This window comes from Salvelinus sp. IW2-2015, linkage group LG14, assembly GCF_002910315.2.
Source record: "Salvelinus sp. IW2-2015 linkage group LG14, ASM291031v2, whole genome shotgun sequence".
Taxonomy (NCBI): domain Eukaryota; kingdom Metazoa; phylum Chordata; class Actinopteri; order Salmoniformes; family Salmonidae; genus Salvelinus; species Salvelinus sp. IW2-2015.
Window position 1 is genome coordinate 43,331,306 of NC_036854.1, and position 19,312 is coordinate 43,350,617.

Consider the following 19,312-nt stretch of genomic DNA (forward strand, 5'->3'; position numbering starts at 1 on the left):
AGAGAGAGGCCCAGAGATATAGAATCAATCATGATGTCTCATATGCAGAGGCTGTAAGGCAGATTGGTGGAACTACTCGGTGGACTMATGGAGCTACCATGGCTGCTCCCGTAGTAAGTGGACCTACTGTCAGAACTMGGTCTTCTACTAATCCTGACATGRTTTCGAGGCCTGTTCAGAAAAATTGCTCCCATAAATGTCAAAGGACACTTTGATAGTAAATAAATTTGACTTATAGCTTTCATTGGAAAGGTTATCAACATGACTCGGATTGTAGAAAGCAGAAATGGCKGGTTGAATATTATTGTGGATACGGCAAKAGAGTTATTGGGGGCAACAAATGTCACCCACTAGGCACACACTGTTGAATCAACATTGTTTCCACGTKATTTTAATGAAATGACGTGACTTGTCTGGCCTAACCAAATCATTTTTGGCATAAGGAGTGCCAAGGAGTCGAATGATGGCACAGACTGCTACCCTACCCAGGCTAGACTTGACCCAATCAGAGACCTTCAATTCCCAATGTTCTACCATTCAGTTCATCGTAAACTCAGGGTTTTTAAACACATTTTCTTCTAATAACTGAAATGTAGGCTATAGATTATTATCACATTTGTTATTTTATAATGTTGAAGGCCTCCACGAGTACAGTACCCATCCCCACCACCCCTATCACCACCACCCCATGAGAACTAATTAAATTTTCTACCCTCTGGACTCCCCATTAACACACCACACCCAAAATACCATTACAACATCTTCCTACTTCCTTCCTGCATCACACCCACTTACTCCCCCACCTCTTCCAATTTCCTCATGCTATCACCCCACTTCCCAAACGCCACACCATCCCATTCAGCAAACTCCCACACTTTTACCCTTGCACTTTCCCCAGGACCTCTACACCAGGCGGTGTCAGAGGAAGGCCCTAAAAATTGTCAAAGACCCCAGCCACCCCAGTCATAGACTGTTCTCTACTACCGCATGGCAAGCGGTACCGGAGTGCCAAGTCTAAAGGCTTCTCAACAGTTTTTACTCCCAAGTCATAAGACTCCTGAACAGGTAATCAAATGGCTACCCGGACTATTTGCATTGTGTGCCCCCCACTCCAACCCCTCTTTTTACGCTGCTGCTACTCTCTGTTTATCATATATGCATAACCACTTTAACTATACATTCATATACATACTACCTCAATTGGGCCGACCAACCGGCTGCCGGTCTCACAGTAATTGACCATTAGTTAACATAAATATGTTGAGCGTCTCCAGGCCTCCATACAAGCAGCTGATACGTGCCTTATGGATGTCTACATTTTAAAAAGTATAATAGATACATTTAATAAACACCATCACAATAAATCCCTAATTTATTTTAGTCAGGTCTAAAGAAACATTATGATATGAAGAAAATGTATTTCAGAAGAAGAGAAAATTAGTTGATAACATAAATGCATGTTATCTGGCTATACGGCATGCCATAGGCTGCAGGCTTGTTCATTTAGCAGACAAGATATGTGTTTAAGTCCCGTGGCATTATTTTATATGATTTTATTGTAAGAAGAATATAATTGAACTTAGCTGAATAAAATAGAAAGGATATTTTCCCKTTACGGSYCGAMTGCGCATARGAAATGTCTATGTTGAGCATAAAAGTGATAATTTGAAACCGGTCCTATAAACTAGATTTAMAGTTATTTGGTAACWTTAGTTGTGGATGATACAAACCTTAGAATGTCTTAGAAATCAAAAMATATCAATAAGCTCATTAAACAGCATGATCATTACACAGATGCACCTTAAAGGCTACTCTAAACATTTTTGTTTTGTCACACAACACAATGCCACAGATGTCTCAGGTTTTGAGGGAGCGTGCAATTGGCATGCTGACTGCAGGAATGTCCACCAGAGCTGTTGCCAGATAATTTAATGTTAATTTATCTATCATAAGCTGCCTTCAAAGTCATTTTAGATCATTCGGCAATACGTCCAACTGGCCTCACAACCGCAGACCACGTTTAACCACGCCAGCCCAGGACCTCCACATCCGGCTTCTCTACCTGCGGGATCTTCTGAGACCAGCCACTCCTTTTTATTGATGGCAAATTGAATGCACAGAGATACAGTGACGAGATCCCGGCCATTCATCCACCGCCATCGCCTCATGTTTCAGCATGATAATGCACGGCCCCATGTCGCACAAAACTGTACACAATTTGAAAATGTCCCAGTTCTTCCATTGCCTGCATTCTCACCAGACATGTCAGCCATTGAGCATGTTTTAGATGCTCTGGATTGACGTGTTCCCGTTCCCACCAATATCCAGGAACTTCGTACAGCCATTGAAGAGGAGTGGGACAACATTCCACAGGCCACAATCAACAGCCTGATCAACTCTATGTGAAGATGTGTCGTGCTGCATGAGGCAAATGGTGGATTCTGACAGTTTTTTTTWATGGATTATTTTGACTATAACAAATTCTCAGATGAAACATATTGTGCTATTTATCACAGACTACCTTGTGTCAAAGTTTAACAAGGACTACAGTGGCATGATCAAAGATATGATCAAGAGCCTCACATACAGTATATCGCTTGGTCATTGTGCTGCCACAGAATGAATTGTGAGCAAGGCCTTTATATACCAGAGCTGCGAGAAAAGTTCTATATATTATTGAAATAATGTTGTGATTGTTTGTGAGAATGCCAACAGGTGTGTGGTTCCCATGGGGGAAAGATTCTATTGGGGAAAGGTTCCCGTGGGGGTTGCCATGGAAGCCAATAAGAGGAGTGAGGTGTGTGTGTGTGTGTGTGTGTGTGCGCGTGTGCTCAAACACACATGCATGTGGGGGTCTGGGAAAGGAAGTGTGTCCATCTGATGAATGGGCATGTGCCTGAACTAAATTTGATACACTAATTGTAGTCTCACCCATTGATTTCTAATGACCGGTCATTTTTGACCGGGAGCACCACAGGTGTACAAAAGTTAAATATAACACCCCAAATTTTATTAAAATCATCAAAATGTATTTTGTGTGTTCAGGTGCCCTGTGTGGACAAAGTCATGGAACCTTATGACAATCATATTAAATGAACTAGAACTTGTAAATCAGTCCAATTCGACCGGAACACAGCAGGAGGGTTAAAAAAAAAAGGCATTTCAAGGTGTTCAAAGTCATGCAGTGAAAGACATGTGGCACTTAACATCCTTCCTCTTGGCAGGTCTCTATAGGTGACCAGGGATTCTCTCTACCACATGGGAATGCCTCCGTGGAGRTCATCAGTGAAGCCATGCAGCCTATTTTAACGGTTCACAATATCATCTGTATGGATGTGGAATGCGAGTGGATGAAGATAGCCGTGCCCAACCAGGTGCAGTCAGTGGAGGACTCTGTCCCGAGAGCCCACAGAGGAGGATCTTTAGTGGATAAGGAACCATCTCCGGGGCAGGTTCAGTGGAATGGCATGTCAGACCACTGAACAACTATTGATTTAGAACCACAGAGAGTTACCGCAAGTCGCAAAGAAAACAGGAGCTGCCTCCACTATTCCAGCACCATTTCAACTTCAACATTTCAACATCATCAAATCACCTCTGCTTAGTTTAATAACTAAAAGATACCAAAAACTGTTTTGTCCAATCAACACAAGCTAAATATGATGTGGCTGTCCATGGTTCTGCGGACAGTCTGAGCACTGATGGACGGATTGTGTGTTCCTGGTGTAACTCGGGCAGTTGTTGTTGCTACACGTGGTCTGCCACTGCGAGGACGATCAGCTGTCCGTCCTGTCTCCCTGTAGTGCTGTCTTAGGCATCTCACAGTACGGACATTGCAATTTATTGCCCTGGCCACATCTGCAGTCCTCATGCCTCCTTGCAGCATGCCTAAGGCACATTCGTGCAGATGAGCAAGAACCCTGGGCATCTTTCTTTTGGTGTTTTTCAGAGTKAGTAGAAAGMCCTCTTTAGTGTCCTACGTTTTCATAACTGTGACCTTAATTACCTACCGTCTGTAAGCTGTTAGTGTCTAAACCCTTTACAATGAAGATCTGTGAAGTTATTTGGTTTATAACGGCACAATCATTATTTTCATTCAGTACTTTAATAGGCCTATGCATATGGGTGTTTTGAATTAATCATTACCTTAGAAAGCGCTATCCATTTCATTGTGTTAGGTTTTAAAGAACATCCACAAAGACCATGTTTTCCACTTAGTTTCAACCTGTCAAATCGATCAATCACAGTGAGGTGAGTTTTAAAAGCAAAGTGTTTGATGTGATTTTCAATTGCATTGATGTCAGAGTGGTTAGAGGGACAATAGAGCCCTTAGTACCAGGAGAGGAGATTACCGTGACTCAATGGTCACTCAGCGGAATTTTACTGCTGTCATGATTCATGACTGTCGGTTTGGCGTTGATATGGTCACCACAGCAGTCTGTCACGAAGAGGGCAGGTGTCCTTAATGTTTTGTATACTCAGTGTACATCACCGGATTTACCTCATACTCTCCCTTGGGGGCTCATTGATAAACAGCGACATGAAATGGGCTTCAGTGGATTCCCCTGCWACGTTCATCACTGATAAGATCAAAGACTGACTCAGTGTCAATAATGAGTTGACCATAGCTTCATAATGAGAAACCAGCTATGTTCTCTATCTCTCAATTTCAATTTAAGGGCTTTATTGGCATGGGAAACATATGTTAACATTGCCAAAGCAAGTGAACTAGATTATAAACAATAAAAATGAACAGTAAACATTACACTCACAAAAGTTCCAAAAGAATAAAGACATTACAAATGTCATGTTATGTGCAAATAGTGAAAGTACAAAAGGTTGCCTTGTTGCCTTGTGGCAACAAGTCACAAATCTTGCTGCTGTGATGGCACAGTGTGGTATTTCACCCAGATATGGGAGTTTATCAAAATTGGATTTGTTTTCTAGTTCTTTGTGTATCTGTGTAATCTGAGGGAAATATGTATCTCTAATATGGTCATACATTTGGCAGGAGGTTAGGAAGTGCAGCTCAGTTTCTACCTCATTTTGTGGGCATTGTGCACATAGCCTGTCTTCTCTTGAGAGCCAGGTCTGCCTATGGTCGGCCTTTCTCAATAGCAAGGCTATGTTCACTGAGTCTGTACATAGTCAAAGCTTTCCTTAAGTTTGGGTCAGTCACTGTGGTCAGATATTCTGCCACTGTGTACTCTCTGTTTAGGGCCAAATAGCATTCTAGTCTACTCTGTTTTTTTGTTAATTCAATGTGTCAAGTAATTATCTTTTTGTTTTCTCCTGATTTGGTTGGGTCTAATTGTGTTCTGTACTGGGGCCATGTGGGGTCTGTTTGTTCTCTCTCTCTCTCTCTCTCTCAGAGATTCCACCTCAAGGCAAACGTTGGTGTGAGCTATTTATCACATTATCTGGGCGTGCACTTCCCTTTCACACTGGTTGTGTCCCAAATAGCACCCCATCCCCTATATAGTGCACTACTTTTCACCAGAGCCCATTGGGCTCATTATGTAGGGAATATGGTGCCATTTGGGATACTCACTGTGTGGGGGATGGTGATCGTCAGAGGGGTTTGCCTCAGATCTATTAGTAAATAACACAGAATTTACAGTAGCAGGTTTATCTGCATCTCAGCCACTCATACAGCCATATATGGTCATCATAGGTCAGTGTTAGTCATAGTTAGCTGAGGTCAGGGAATACCTAGTTGATACCCGCCCTCGCCCTGTCACCGGTCCTGCCCACACACTGTTACCATGACATCAGAGAGATTGGAGCGACATGCTTCCTGATAAGGAAATTGATCTCCGATGCTATCAAGGAACTGTTCTTCATACACAAAGTACCAGAAAGCACATAGACGGATACTGTAGTTGTGTAACAGAAGCATTTGAGCATGTTGGATGGAGCCCACTCACATAGTAGTCGAAGGAAGAGTTGTAATGTAAATAGTATGCAAACTTAATAACAATTTGCAATTCTTCAAAAACATTTTAGAGTAGGAACTAGTAACTACAGGTGTTTGTGTGTATGAGCTGACTGCCTGCGCTGTGACAGGATCACACAGAGTGGAAGCTGACCAGAAATGAAAACCTCCCACTCACTCACCATAGAAACAGATAGCTATACCTTCAATATGATGTCCCCTTTCCATTTTATCTAGCCATTAACATGACAAAAACACAGGTGTTGACTTTTTCATTTTATTCAGATGAATTATATGACATGTTATTCAGTAATTCAACTTCATATTGAGACAAAMTACCGTGTAAGAGACTGAAGTCAATTTACAAAATGCTATAGACATTTATCTCATTAGAAAACCACAAATCCAACAGGTAAAATACATGTAAAAGATCATTGATTACACATGTACTACACGGTGTAACTTGCATAGCAAGTACTCAAAATATAATATTCAGATTCCACAGGAACAAACAAAAAGTTCATTAAGAACTTCAGACAATATGGTTTGTACAAAACGCAAATACATTGTCAGAAATCATATTGACACACAGAATGTCTCAATCATAAGACACATGCAGACATTTCCTTACGCTGAGAAAAAAAATAAAGGTTTTTGAATGGTTCTTCCTAAACTCTGAAGGTTCCTTGGGGAACTCTTTCTCGATAAAGAACCTTTGAGTTAAGTGTGGGGTTCTTAACTTGATGGTTCTTCGGAATTCCAAAAGGTTTTTGAATAGTATTGAAGCCTGCAGATGTGTCCCTTTCATAGCACACAGTAAATTGGCCAGTGTTAACTAGTGTTGATTTTTCAGTGTAACATTTCTAGTGTTGATTCAAGTTAAATTAACACTGTAGAGGTAAATGAACACTCAGTAGTGTAAAAGAACCCCAGTGTTGGTGTTAATAACCAGAGTTGAACCAAAACCACGCCCATCATTATCATATTTCCCAGCAGGCCCTAGTGCAGGCAGATTTCTTTTAAAATGTTTTTGCATGCACATTGATTGATTCATAAATCGTATGCTACTCAAATATAAATAACATACATTTTTGTAAACAAATCCAATCTGTTACTTGGACTCATTGCACCCGTTGCTGAAATGGTTGTTCCAGTTTAGATGTTTAAGATATGAGTATCTTAGTCTCCCCAACCCTGGCAGTCATTTTGAAGGCAGGTTGTGGGTGAATAAAAGTGTCAAATGTTGAATATCCCCAGTCTGGCTGGATTCCAATAGGAATTACACATCACTTATAAAGCCAGCATATTGTGGCCTGTAAACTATGAGTTTCAGGCCACAACTAGGCACTCAAAAAAGGCCTTATGAAATAAGTATTGTTTTAAATAATTTGATTTTAATGACAACATATTCACTTAMGATTTATCTTGGGGAAGCCACAGGGCTTWAAATMAATGAATGCAACAAGCATGTCTTTATCACTAGCAAACACAGTCATGGGTAGTACTTTTAACTCTAATATTCACTCGAAAGGCACCCTGGGAAATATGCAAATAAGGCTTAAAACCCTACACCGGTTTRGGCTTTTGGTATGGTTGTTCAAAGAACCATCCTATTCATGGTTCTTCAGAGACCCTAACATGGTTCCCCTATGGCATCGCTCTCGAGAATTTGTTTGGTTCCAACTTGCACCTTTATTTTTAAGAGAGCAAGAAACAAACTTGTAAAACATGCTAATATATCATGTATCTACAGAGCACATCACAAGATGTCGCTGATTCCACTGTTAACCAATGAAACCCAGAGTTACTGAGTAACACATCTCTTCCAACCAATGAGGCTCAGCACTGTTGAGAGATGGCAAACTAAGATAGCTACAGAAACCACTCTCCAGACATTGGTCCACTTCACCTGCTCTACCCAACTCTCTGTCCMTCTGGTGACTCTTTCAAAACATATCAGACACATATTCACCATTGAGTCTTCATGAGTCTCTGACCTAACAGTTCACCAGTACCAAAATGTCCCCATGGGGATAATAAAGTCATTATCTTAGTACCAGGCTAAGGTTAAAGGTTACAGTTATAGCTTTACCAGACCAATTTCTGTCAGAGGTCTTACTAAATGTGTCTTTGGGTTACGCTCAGGGTTAGCCATACTCTGTAGCAGGGGGGCCTCTTACTAGATTATAGTACCCAGTCATTGCCCCCAGGTCGATGTACAGTGATCCCTTCCTCCTCAGGTGGGCAGAGTCCTCAGGCTCAGAGTACAGAGACGATTCTGCAAAAAAAAGGGAATTGTATAGTTATTGGTAACATAAGCCCTCATGAAGTTTCATACACATGTTAGTGTGTATGTGCCGCATGAGGAAGTGCGTAGGCATTTTACCACAGCACAGTTKATATTTGAAGTCCCTGCCTACCTCTGTAGGGAATATGAGGAACAAAGTATATTTTAGGGAAGTACGATGATAAAGAACAGGAAGAGAAATATATATATAGAAGTCCCTACCCTGTGTGGTGTCAGGCTGCTGGCTGTGCTGCCTCAGAGGGTGGGAGGCCTCCACCAGGGCTGAGTCCAGGCTCCAACAGCGTGGCTGTTCCTCCCTGGGAGGGTTGATGGCCTCGTCCCTCAGGAGCTCGGCTGCAGAGCTGCGCTGGGCAGGGTTCCTCTCCAGGGCTCGCTCCAGGAAGGACCTCATGGCACCGCTGCAGTCCTCTGCTATGTCCTCCAGCGGAGGGGCCTGCTTGTGGATCTGAGGGGAGCCATAGAATTAMAATTGTAGTCAAGCCATTCTAATTCTGTGGTAGAACCGTATAGATCCTATAATTAGGGTTTCACAGCTATTCTTATAGTTCTACACTCAAAAAAAAATGCTGGGTTAAAAACAAGTAAARTGCGCCTCCAGTCTTCCGATCTGACCCGCTGGGTCATTTCTCAATAACCCAGCATCGACAACCCAACACTGCTCTTTTTAAAGYAAACAACCCAACTAGGTCTGATGCAACAGTTTCACACACCAGTCTTCTACGGAATGTGAGGATGCGATGTCAGGTTAGGCGAGACCTAGCCACCATCACTATAAGCATTCCTTGTCTTTTTAGTCATGGTGATGGCTAGGTGAGACTAAAAGCTATCCTGCAACTCATGCCATCTCTGGGCACAACTTCCCGAGTGTAAAACAAGTTTGATGTACAACTAGGGTTGCAAAATTCCTTGAACTTTCAATAAATTCCCTGGTTTTCCAGAAACCTTGAATCCTGGAATAAAATCGAATTGCTAAACAACCTGTTTGTGCCGTGCTTATGTTTGCAATAGCCTAATATTACAACAGACAAATAACTACATTTGTTCAAACTGTTTTGTGTACAGGCGGCAGCGGAGTCATGGAGTGACTGCACACTGAGCAGCAGCTGAAAGGACATAGGCTATTGGATCCCGCATAAGCAGAAATCTCAGTATTTTTAGCAACAGAAAGTCAGGTTCGGGAACTGCAGCCAATCCAAAAAGAGAAACAGGACCTCTTCAAATCAAGAATGTGATAATGAAAAACACTGTTAAAAGCAAAACAGAACMTGTGTACTGAGCCTGAAAAAGTATGCTGATAATATTTGCCAGAGACAGAATCCCAAATGGCAACTTATTCCCAATAWAGTGCACTACTTTTGACCAGGGCCCATAAGGCTCTGGTCAGAAGTAGTGCTCCATACAGGGAATAGGGTGCCATTTGGGACGCAACCAGTCATGTTAAGGGATCACATGATGTTTGAGAAATGATCTTGCAAGAATCTAGGCCAATGCCGTGGAAATCTAAACTGGGTGATGAAAAAATCTGTTTTTTTCAAAGACTGGCTATAAGTGGGGGTTTCCCCTCCTTCAGCCCTGTCAGTGTAGCAAGAGGAAGGCCTGTATGTTCAACATTCACTCATCCATCCACTTTCCATTGTCCCATTACTTAGTGGAGTGACTATGCAGAAACAACTTCTGCTACACTACTTTCACTACTTTATATATTTGTGCATTTATTGGAAGTGTATAAATCATCTAATAGTTGTTGTTTTTTACTATCAGGAGATGCTTACTATGTAGAGGTAGGATGGGTAGAGAGGGAGATAGGGAGAGTGGCACTTACTATGTAGAGGTAGGATGGGTAGGACCTGCGTGGGTATCTCCTGACCCAGGGCGGGCTGCCAGTTTGCATGTGGATAATGGTGGTGCCCAGACTGTAGATATCCGTCTTGGTGTTGTGTCCTCGACACAGAACCACCTCCGGGCTCATATACATCTGAGGAAGAAAACACAAGACAACAGTTACTCACAYGGTCAATGGTTACTCACAAGGTCAATGGCATAATGTCAATTGTAGAATAAGAAAATAAGTGTTTGGACAGTACCCAATATTTTTCTTCATCAAATGTAAAAAATGTTATGTAGTCATGTAGTCATGTTGCCAGTGATAATCATAATCATAACAGTTATAAAATGAATAATACAGTGTCTCTATGACTATGTATTAATACAGGAACCCTAAGAGCAGCTGGGCTGGTGTTAGGCTCGGAACTGCACTGTGTACGGTCTGTGAAATGTGAAACAGTAAACATCAGACCAGAGTCCATCTCTCAACTGGAATTTCCAGKCTGCCCCCATGTTAGCTAATGTCAGCCTAGTCTCAGCAGCTCCACTCTGTTGGCTAGCTATCTCCCTCCCTGTTATTAATGCTGGGTGTCTGTCTCTCTGCCCTGGGACTTTCCCACTCAGCCACCAGGGGTATAGGTCACCACAGAGGGGAGGAGAGGATTGAGGAGAGGATTAGGAAGAGGACGATGAGCAGAGGGAGGGTCATGAGAAAGAACAGAGTGAATGCCTCCTCCAAGATTTTCCCAACTGTGAATAAGGATGTAAGGATGTTCAAAGGCTTTCAACCTACTGTATTATTACTGATAAACAATGTCAATTTGAGACAACTCTGTAGCCTATGCATTGCACACAAAACCTATGGTCCACCTATAAACCTATACAATATCTCTTCGTGTTTGATGTGATTCCCCTGCACCTTTTCCTTTACTATGGGACACTGTGAGACAAACACTGACTCGTCTACTAACTAAATCATTTTCAGAGTGCCCTGAGGCATCGCTTGATCTCAATTTGGAACGGAAAACTGCTGCTTTACCTTCTAGTAAACACACATATTGAACTTCTCACGAAGTAAGAAGTTGCTCTTGTTGTTGTCATGTCATAGGTCACCAGGAAGTAAACTGGAATTCCCCCCCCCCAAAAAAATGAATTGACTGAATTGAAAATGAATTGACCCTAACCCTGTAGGTCATGTCGTAGGCCTGAGAGTGTCTTTTGTTGTTATGTCATAAGCCTAAGAGTGTCTTTTGTTGTTATGTCATAGGCCTAAGAGTGTCTTTTGTTGTTATGTCATAGGCCTAAGAGTGTCTTTTGTTGTTATGTCATAGGCCTGAGGGTGTTGAAGAGAGCAGACAGCAGAGTCACTTACCTCTGTGCCGCGCAGGTCCCTAGGGGTGTACAACTCCTCTGTCATCTGTACCGTCAGGCCAAAGTCCACCAGCACCGCTTTGTCTGACATCAGAACGATGTTGCTGGCTGAATAGAGAAAGGGGGGAGGGAGGGAGGGTGAGTGAGATTCACCAAAAAAGCTGCGCAGTTCAGCCATGTCAAAGCTAAAGAACATGTGCTGCAAGATACAGTATAATCTCAGAGCCTAATATAGTGTGTGCTAACTTGCTACTCTGTTAAATGTTTGTCACAAGGTCAACATTTCTTCTATCATTTGCTAAAATTGCTCTTGACATATGTGATATGTGATAGGAACTGTATGTACATTTAAGGAAATGAGAAGTATCAACATTTGCACTGATGTAAAATTAAAGTACACACAGAGCATGCTATGAGGCATGTTGAGTCTCTGAATGGCAATTTGACTGAGCTTAAAGAAAAAGGGAACTAAAGCGTTTAAAAGTCATTACTGAAGTCAAACATCTTTCAGGGTTTTGGCACAGAATTTGACAGTTAGAATTAATAAGCAGGCTTTTCCCAAACCTCCTCTCCCTCCTTGCCCCCCTGATCCCTTACCTCATCGAGGTAACATTACAATTTTCTGTGTGTCCCAAATAGCACCCTATTCCCGATATAGTGCACTACAGTTGACCAAAGTCCTATAGGCACTACATAGGGAATAGGGTACTTCATAGGGAGCCATTTGGGATGTAGCCTTTGACTGGACAGGAAGAGCACAAGACCACAGTGCCACGTCAGAAAGTCATAACTCACTGGTTTCTTCTAAGCAGCCCTACAGTCAACCCTGCTGCAGGGAAGGTGGGAGGGTCTGACTGGAATTTCCAGATGCTACATATAGTGCATTTAGTCTTTAGCCAAGCCCTGATTGACTGACTGAATGATAATAGACTGGTCCACAGGTCTTTGTTTAAAGTTCATTGCAACACATTAACCCCTATAGATAGTATAACCTTTACTAGGGAACACCCCACATTATAAAGTTAACGTTATTACAATACATTTACTGGAAGAGAGGATATCGCTTGCTGAGTTTAAAGCTCTGAGAGGAAAATGTTGCTGACCATTGTAATTGTTTTTCATTTACAGTATTGTGCTCGTGTCGTATGTACACGCTGACTACTTCCTGCTGACCTCTTGCCAGGTCCCCCTCAAAAAAGGGGTTTCTAACCTCAAAGGTCTTTTCATGGTTAAATTAAGGTTAAATAAAAATGCATTTATCAACACAGTTTTGACTGATGTTAGCTGTAGCTCCACAGAGCTTTGAATGCTGTGTTGTGATTGACTTTAGCTCACTACAATCTTGGAAGCAAATCTCACGTGCGATGGACAGCGCTGCGCTACTCCAATTATGGTAGCAGTCTGTCACAAGAGACTGTTAGCTCACCTGCCTGCCTGCAGCCCTAGCCTTGCTATCTAATCTATCTCGCTCTAAAATCCTGTGTTTCAGCAACTTCAGTAGCTAGCTAAGCAGATACTGGGTTTTGCCCCAAGTGGCTCCCTATTCCCTATATAGTGCACTACTTTTGACCAGGTTAAAGGTAGTGCACTAAATAGGGGATAGGGTGCCATTTGGGACAACACCTATAAAAACGTTAGCTACCTGAGTGACCTGAACACCGTCAGCAACACCACAGCTTCATCCTGCCTTCTTACAAGGCTCACGTGGTTTCTTTAGTTGTCTGTGGTTGAGTTTCCTATGAAGCCGTTGGTTCAAGGTGCAGTTTACTCTAAAGTCCTTTCCTATCTTGGTTACATTTGACAGGAAGTGGATAATGACAGTCACAGCCCACTGGGCACACCATGTCATTTCAATGTGGAGCATTGGGCAATATTGGTTACATACGTTGATCAATGAGATTTCAACCTATTTTCCCAATATGTTATCACTATGCTTTCAACCATGTAAAAGCACAACCAAATTCCAATAGAAAATCAATGTCTGATTTTTGGTTTAGTTACCACCTAAACTGCACTTTCAACCATTTAAAAGCACACCAAAGTTCAAATGGGACTACAATGTCATATATTTTGTTTATACAACAACTTAAATGTGTCATCACTGCTTCATCTAATAGCACAACCAAATGAACTGGATTGCAGTTAGTTGAGATTACATTAAAGTACATGGTGCAAGTGAACAATGTCATTTGAGAATCTGTGCAGATTATTATAGCAATTGTTTAGGTTTCCAAAGACCTTCAACCCTGAACGTGCACGCTTTCCACGATTATATAAAAATACATTTGTTACAGTAACTTCAAAATGTGGCCATGGATGTGTTACTCATTTTAAAGTTGAATGTTACATTAGTTTGTAAGATAGTAAATAGCCTAAAGTTAAGGCTATCTTACAAAAGTAATATTGAATTGTGTTTGGTTGACAATGCAATCAAACACAATTCTACTGCTTGGATAGTTCCCTCTGATCCACTGGCTTAATCCTATTCTTTAACTTTTATTTTTGGTTGAGCTGGAGATGTGAATCCAACATGTAATTTGTTAACTTGTCAACAGTTAATAGGCTATTTACTGTATTGCAAAAGTGATATTGAATTGTGTTTGGTTGTCAACACAACCAAATATAAAATTTTGAAGGAGATAGTTCCATCTTTGCCAATGAGTCTTGCTATAATTCCAGTTTGTCTACAAATTAATAATTGACATGTCGGATTCACGTCTCCATTTTGACCAAAAATCTAGGTAAAGGAATAGGACTAAATCAAAGCAAACTTTAAATTCTTTAACTTCCATTTTTGGTTGAGATGGAGACGTGAATCCAACATATATTATTACCCTGTATATTCCATTTGAAATCCTAGGCCCACAAGGGCTGAATTTAAACAATATCTGTTGATGACTGCTCAAATGCTATATAGGCCTAAATAGCATCATTGAGGATGTATGATTCATAAAGTATGGTTACATTTCATTTGCTCTGTTGAACTTAATGTTTGGAATTCATTTGATAGCGCCAGTGAATCTATTAAGTGTAGACTTCTCCACAACAATTCTCACGAAAGCACATTGGTAATAGTCAGTGACAAATATCAAAGCTAAGCTGGGCTGGGTTAAAACCCTGGATGGGAGACAGAAATAAACACTGCTGTAGATAGATCGACTCTCCAGTAGGAGGTGCAGCCCAGCCTACAGTTTTTTTCTTATAGTGGATATTACGTTGAAGATCTGACGTTGTTTCAAAGGTACAAATTCAACATATTTTATACAAAGTTTGTATCTGTTGAAAATTGGTTACCGTGATGGCATAATCCTGTGGATGAAATGTTACCCTCAAAACAACTTTTTTCAAATCCGATGTATTTTCCATGTCATAATATACTGACAAATGATGTTGAAACAACGTTGATTTAACCAGCTTGGGCCCAGTTGAGGGGACACATATACTACTAGTGTGCATGTGTTTTGGACACATACCTGGGTTCCATTTTTGATGTTTTTGGGGCTAGAATGAGAAAAACTGWGTTTCTAAACCGTGGTAAAAGCAGAGGCTATAGGCCTTTAACTTGCTCTAACTCTAATGCTTACTAATTGAGTGTACTAATGTGCATTTTTTAACGTTTGTTTTGGGCACTATCCACTCACGTTTGATGTCGTGGTGGATGACATTGTGAGAGTGCAGATACTCCAGGCCCCTGAGGACCTGCTGGGTAACCCAGATGATCTCAAACTCCCTCATGGGTCCACAGCTGTCCAGTTTCTCCAGAACCGAGCCTCCCTCGCCGGCCTCCATGAACAGATGGATGTTCTGGTCCCAGAGGAGAGCACCGTAGAGCTCTGCAATGTTCTCGTGACGGAACCGGGCCTGGATCTCCACATCGGCTGGTTTGAAATGCTCCATGGGGATCTAGTAGCATGAATAGAACCATTAAGGCATAAAGAACATTCTATAGACATTATATTTAAAAAGAGATTTAGACATGTACAGTAAAGTATGTCTATTATGCAAAGTATTTACAAAGTCTTTAGTATGTAAACATTCCACTGACGATAGAATAGCCAGACCAGGAAGCCACTCCCATCGTGTGTAACTATTTGTGGGCAGAAATAATACTGTATAAAATGCCATATCCTCTTCTACCCCAGGTGAAGTACCATTGTGATTAGAGTGCCTGCCTCAGATTGGAAAGTTGGGAGTTCAAACCTTGGCCGGGTCATACCAAAGACTGTAAAAATGGGACCTGATGCGTCTCTGCTTGACACTCAGCACTAAGGAGATAGATTGGGGGTTAGGCCCTGCAATAGACTAGCGTGGGGGGTTTCCTGTGGGGTAACCAGACAAATACTTTCAGTTTCTATCTATCTGCAATACTGGCTTTTGAGATGTCGCAGATAAATATTTTTCTCTTTCTACAGTACATAGTGTTCCTCTTTCTAGATGTTCTGTTGCAGCTTTCAAAGTTTTTGGGTGCAAAGACCTGACTGACTACACATGTGATATTCTGCTTTTATATTGTCCTAACAAATTAGTTTCTATTGCTTTGAAAACAAAACTTCCTGCCAGAAATCAATCTTGGCACAGATCAGCCAGCGGCAGTTTCGAGAAATCCACTCTGCAAACGTGCCAGACATTCCTGCACGCGGACTCATTGACTCACCAGTTTGCATGCCATTCGCTTCCTGGTAACGGTATCCTGGGCCAAGTGGACTTTCCCAAATGAGCCCTTTGGAACATGGCCGCCAGAGCCTGGAGTCTTGTAGGTCCACATCCATGGAAACAGAAGTACATCCAAATCGATGCGATAGCGTCCCTTTTTCAGCACCATGTGTTTCTGCACAGAAGTAGTGAAATACAGTGTGAAAGGTGCTGCTGAACCAGTAAAGGCTTTAAATAACCCTACAGACAGATTGTCTATACTTGACCACATACATACACATAGACGCAGACAAACAGACAGACTGACTGACTAACAGACGAAGGGACAGACAGTTTCAATCACACAATGCCACTTCTAAGATGTCATTGTCCTTTGCATATGACAAATAAGCTTTGATACACTATCTATACAAAAGTATGTGGACACCCCTTCACATTAGTGGATTCGGCTATTTCAGCTACACCCATTGCTGACAGGTGTATAAAATCTAGCACACAGCCACACAATCTCAATAGACAAACATTGGCAGTAGAAGGGCCTTACCGAAGAGCTCAGAGACTTTCAACGTTGCACCATCATAGGATGCCACCTTTCCAATAAGCCAGTTCATCACATTTCTCCCCTGCTAGAGCTGCCCCGGTCAACTGTGCTGTTATTGTGAAGTGGAAACGTCTAGGAGCAACAACTGCTCAGCCACACAAGCTTACAGAACGGGACTATACAARACAAGCTCACAGAACGGGACCGCCGAGTGCTGAAGCGCAGTGCGTAAAAATAGTCTGTCCTTGGTTGCGACACTCATTACCAAGTTCCAAACTGCCTCTGGAAGCAACGTCAGCACAAGAGCTGCTCGTCAGGAGCTTCATGAAATGGGCTTCCATGGCCGAGCAACCACACACAAGAATAAGATCACCATGCGCAATGCCAAGCGTCGGCTGAAGTGGTGTAAAGCTCGCCGCCATTGGACTCTGGAGCGGTGGAAATGCGTTCTCTGGAGTGATGAATGACGCTTCACCAGCTGGCAGTCCGATGGATTAATCTGGGTTTGGCGGACGCCGGGAAAACGATATCTGCCCGAATGTATAGTTCCAACTGTAAAGTTTGGTGGAGGAGGAATAATGGTCTGGGGTTGTTTTTTATTGTTCGGGCCCCTTAGTGCCAGTGAAGGGTAATCTTAATGCTACAGCGTACAATGACATTCTCTAGACGATTCTGTGCTTCCAACTTTGTGGCAAKAGTTTGGGGAAGGCCTTTTCCTGTTTCAACATGACAATGTCACCGTGCACAAAGCGAGGTCAATACAGAAATGMTTTTTCGAGATCGGTGTGGAAGAACTTGACTGGCCTGCACAGAGCCCTGACCTCAACCCCATTGAATACCTTTGGGATGAATTGGAACGCCGACTGCGAGCCAGACCTAATCGCCAAACACCAGTACCCAACCTCATTAATGCAAGTCCCTGCAGCAATGTTCCAACATTTTGGATTGAGATATCCACATACTGTACACTACATGACCAAAAGTATCTAATGAGACCTTTGTGGGGACAGATACAAAAACATACAACAAAAAAAAAACACAAATATCCTGAAGTCTCACCTTGTTCAGTAACACGCCCATCTCCTCAGTCTGGTGCTGCAGTGCTTCTGGTTGCATGTTAGAGATCAGGTTGACGAAGGAGAGCAAGTCCGACACCGTCCCGTACCTGACCATACCACCACCGTTCCCCTGCTGTGTGCCCTGGGTCCCTCCTGTTACCCCTGTCACTTCGTCCCCCGAATCATTCACAGTCTCCTCGTTCTCATCCATCTCCTCCTGAGAGAGACCTTCTTCACTCAATGCCCCAGTCTCTTCCTCCTCGGTGTGATAGAGATGCTCAACAGCGCCAATGATATCCTCTATGTTCATGTGAGACAGCAAGAGTTCTATTCCAGCATTGGCATATTTGTAATCCATTTTGATATTCTAGGTTCTGCTGGGTTCTGAAATAGAATGGTGATGATTCATTAGGCAATTGAAATTCCAATATGGGCTGGAAAATAATGACATATAATTTGTAGATTGCAAATTGACCGCAAGAAGCCCAAACAGATATAATATCTGACTAAAACATTTCAAACCTTGTATACAATCACATACCTCTCTATTGTGCGTGGGAATACTTTTGAACAGATTTCTTAAATTAAAATCACTTCTAGATTATTTGCTCGTGTTTTTACAGTCTAATGTTTTTAGAAAACTTGGGTGGCCAATGAAATCACTCGCGGGGCAGTTGGGGAACCCTGCTGTAGGTTATCGCTAAGTGTTTTTTTTTAAAGTTGTATTTTTATTTCACCTTTATTTAATCAGGTAGGCTAGTTGAGAACAAGTTCTCATTTGCAACTGCGTCATGGCCAAGATAAAGCATAGCAATTTGACACATACAACAACACAGAGTTACACATGGAATAAACTAAACATACAGTCAATAATACAGTAGAAAAATAAGTCTATATACAATGAAGTGAAYAAGAATGTACTCGAGTGTAGACTACATCAACCAATTGCCCTCCCAACACTGAACACTCAACATAACTAGTCACTAACAAATAGCAAATATAAACTGATCATTATTTGTTTGAAATAGCGTAATAACGATGTGCTTACCTTATTCTTTGTAATAAATAACGTAGGGTAGGATCCCCTCCGAATGCGCTAATCCATTCTTGCGTCCGAATGCTGTCAACTCTAACGCGCACTAAAGAGCCTACTGACTGTAATTCCTACTCACGAGCTAGGAAGTAGAAGAGGAAGTCCTTATCAGTCTCTGTGTTTAGGTGGTATTGTGTAAATAAAAACATAAGCCGAAAGTGGTGTCTTGTAACCTTAGTGTATTCCTCTGTAGTTTCGTTTTTCTTTTCATATTCTTGGATTTCCCCGTAATATTTGATTTCCGTAGGCAAACGGATTCATCAGATTCCATGGAATAGTTCGGTATTTTCACTACCCCAACAATTCTGCCTGTGCTTCGATACAAATATTTCGCAATGTCCCCTGTTGTTTAAGTTCAAGAAAAACAGTATATGAGAAAACTGACTATATAGTGACAGCAGAATTTTAAAAAAGTGTCATCATGAGACTAATTGCAGGTTACATAACTGAGGGCCCATACCATACACTCGTTTCAATCAATTGATCACTTTGGTCTTGCAAATATAGGAAAAACGCTAAACTCATGTTT

At 41.8% G+C, this 19,312-nt stretch overlaps 1 protein-coding gene across 1 annotated transcript; it reads right to left on the reverse strand.

The window, feature by feature from the left end:
* Positions 1–6,196: 6,196 nt before the first annotated feature.
* On the reverse strand, positions 6,197–19,225 carry LOC111973334 (mitogen-activated protein kinase kinase kinase 8). Its single transcript, XM_024000657.2, has 8 exons — positions 18,739–19,225; positions 17,692–18,074; positions 16,093–16,266; positions 15,080–15,341; positions 11,440–11,546; positions 10,066–10,218; positions 8,445–8,688; positions 6,197–8,213 (listed from the first exon to the last, which is right to left on the reverse strand). The coding sequence occupies exons 2-8, from the start codon at positions 18,046–18,048 to the stop codon at positions 8,083–8,085; spliced, it is 1,428 nt and encodes a 475-aa protein (XP_023856425.1). The 5' UTR covers positions 18,049–18,074; positions 18,739–19,225; the 3' UTR covers positions 6,197–8,082.
* Between the last annotated feature and the right edge of the window lie 87 nt (positions 19,226–19,312).